The following is a 2,500-nucleotide window of genomic DNA, read 5'->3' as shown; positions in this document are numbered from 1 at the left end:
CCGGTCACCATGGGCATCGCGATCCAGATCGCACGGGGCAGATTCCTATCGAGTCGTGCAACGAGAAAAAAACAATCGTTAAACAATAATGCAGAGAGGACGAGTTCGTACCGGTGATCCTGCTACTTACTTGTACGGATTTTCTAGCTCTTCCGTAACGAAATTCAAATAGTTCCAGCCACCGAATGCAAACAAACCCGAATAGAACGCGTACGCCAGGCTGGTGACCGAGTAATCTCCCTCCCAGGGATTGTGGAAGTTGTCCAGCGATTCCGTCGCCATGAAGTACATACCAGCAAGGATGATCGACACGAGTGCCGTTAGCTTAGCGATAGTGAACACATCTTGAATTTTCATTGCCCATTTCGTGGAGATGCAGTTGATGGCGGTCAGGAAGCACAGGCAAACAGCGGCCAGTAAACGGACAGCACTCTCCGGTGCTGCACAATCCTCGAAAAACGGTCGAACGGCATACTGCGCAAAGGTGAGGGCCACGATAGCCTGTAACGTTGTGGAAAGAGAAGATAAGCAGCACAATTAGTAATATATTTCGAGTTAAACATTATACTTAATCAGGAGAATTGTAACAAAAAACAATAAATAATTTCAACAGGTGATGGATCGGCCTGGTCCGTAAACATGGTTGCATCCAGAGACGGAGGTGTGTATGCCTTTCTGACTGGTAAACTAATCATCATTCATTTAAGCTTCATTCCAAACGCGTTAGTAAACGTCACGTGGTGGTGCACGATCCATTGACGAATCATTTCACAATTTCACAAGCCTACGGGAACTCGATACGACCGCTTCGCGTGGAGGAAGGCCAAGGAAATGCAATCGGCGCCAGTTGGCGCCATTTTCAAGCTCAAGGTTTTGAAGAGTCGTCGTTGTTGATTACTGCTTGATTGAGGTTTGTGTTTGCGACTGCGGTCGCACCATAGCGGTCACAACAACGGTCGACTCAGTCGCTCTTCTACACCGTGGCGGGGGCAGCAGTAGAGTACAGAGTGGGTTTTATTTTAAAATTCATTTATTCCTATCAGCGCAACACCAAGCTGCTACTCCGTTATAGTAGAACCGGAATTACTCTCGACCTGCGATACATGTCGAGATACCTTAGCGCAACGAAACCAACCTCACTGTTTGGCATCAGGTGGCACAAAACGAATTAACAGCGAGTGCATTAATGCACGCAACTCCGGGCTTATCAGCTTTATGCACCATGCTCCCCCCTGTCGTATGCATCCGGGCTCGTATCCATTATTGATCGATTTTTAAGTACACTCGCTAGATGTGCGTATTCGGCAAAACCATTATCTCAATAAAAAAAAGTATGATAAAAGCGCAAAAAATATAAGCCACATGTTGCTACAGCGAACAAAAAATGGCACTTGAATAATATTCATAACATATTGAGATGACTGAAAAACGATAATTAGTTTCCAGTTTGCAAAAAATCCGTCCATCAAAAACGCCCAAAAATGGTTCTCACCGTAATCTTACCCTGAAAATGAGTTCGTGTTCTACCATGTATCGCGCATTGATAAGATTCGGACCCCCCCTTTTCAAGGCAGACGCGGAATGTACATCAATTTTCGATAAATTTTCTTTCCCCCGAAACGCATTCTTATCAATGACATGTGCCTGGTGCTAGTGTCGTGGTGAAGGGTTTTCCATTACCTCAAAATGATTGAAAATTTCGGAGCTAACAGAAACGCACCGAATGGTGGCACTCTGTCACTTTGTCTCGGGCCGGCAACCACGACACAATGATGTCTCAGGTGTCAGCAGCAACCCTTCTTTCCAGCGTCGCCGCCGTACTTTGGCTGTGCTGCTCTCATCCCTCGCTGCTTACTGCCGTCAATGGCGAGTACTTTTCATCGGTGGAGCAGATGAAGCAACTGTTGAAGCTAGAGGAATCCCTGATCGGCAGCCTGGACGTGTACATTAAGCTACACGAGCAAAAGATTGAGTTCCTGCATCGGCAGCGCAAGCTCCTGATGAACGAGCTGAAACAAGGCCAGAAGGACGAGCTCGGGTACGTATCGAATCCGATCAGTGCGTTCCTGCTGACGAACCGGCTCGTCTCGGATTGGGAGCGGATCCGCAACTTCCTCGATATGGGCGTCGGAGCAAAGTTAACCAATTCGAGCGCAATGCCAACGTCGGAGGATTTGATAGGAGTGGCCGAAGGGATCGCTCGACTGCAGGACCTGTACCAGCTGTCGGCCAAGGAGATGGCTAATGGCAAGATACTCGATCGTGAGTTGCACCGTTCGCTGACACCGGGAGAGTGCTACCTGATCGGTACGCGACTGTCGGCGGCCAATGAGTACAAGTTTGCAACGAGCTGGCTCCGAGAAGCGCTGCGCCGCTGGACGACGGAGAATCCCGGTGTCAGCAAGGTGGAGATCCTGAATGCCCTATCGTACTCACTGTCGCAGCAGTTCCACTACGCCGAGGCGCTGGAATTCAACAGGCAAGCGCTAAAACTACAACC

General features: G+C 48.6%; 1 protein-coding gene across 1 annotated transcript in view; it reads right to left on the bottom strand.

Moving 5' to 3' along the window:
* Positions 1-2,500, bottom strand: part of LOC126580923 (Y+L amino acid transporter 2) — a 12,093-nt gene that overhangs the window by 1,220 nt on the left and 8,373 nt on the right. Inside the window, exons 3-4 of the mRNA XM_050244274.1 lie at positions 131-501; positions 1-45 (exon numbers count right to left, since the gene is read on the bottom strand). The exon at positions 1-45 is cut by the window's left edge and continues 405 nt beyond it. Of these exons, the coding sequence (XP_050100231.1) occupies positions 1-45; positions 131-501 (416 nt within the window). The remainder of the gene's footprint in view (positions 46-130; positions 502-2,500) is intronic.

Source organism: Anopheles aquasalis, chromosome 2, assembly GCF_943734665.1.
Source record: "Anopheles aquasalis chromosome 2, idAnoAquaMG_Q_19, whole genome shotgun sequence".
NCBI classification, from domain to species: Eukaryota; Metazoa; Arthropoda; class Insecta; order Diptera; family Culicidae; genus Anopheles; species Anopheles aquasalis.
This window is presented reverse-complemented; position numbering and strand designations above follow the sequence as displayed.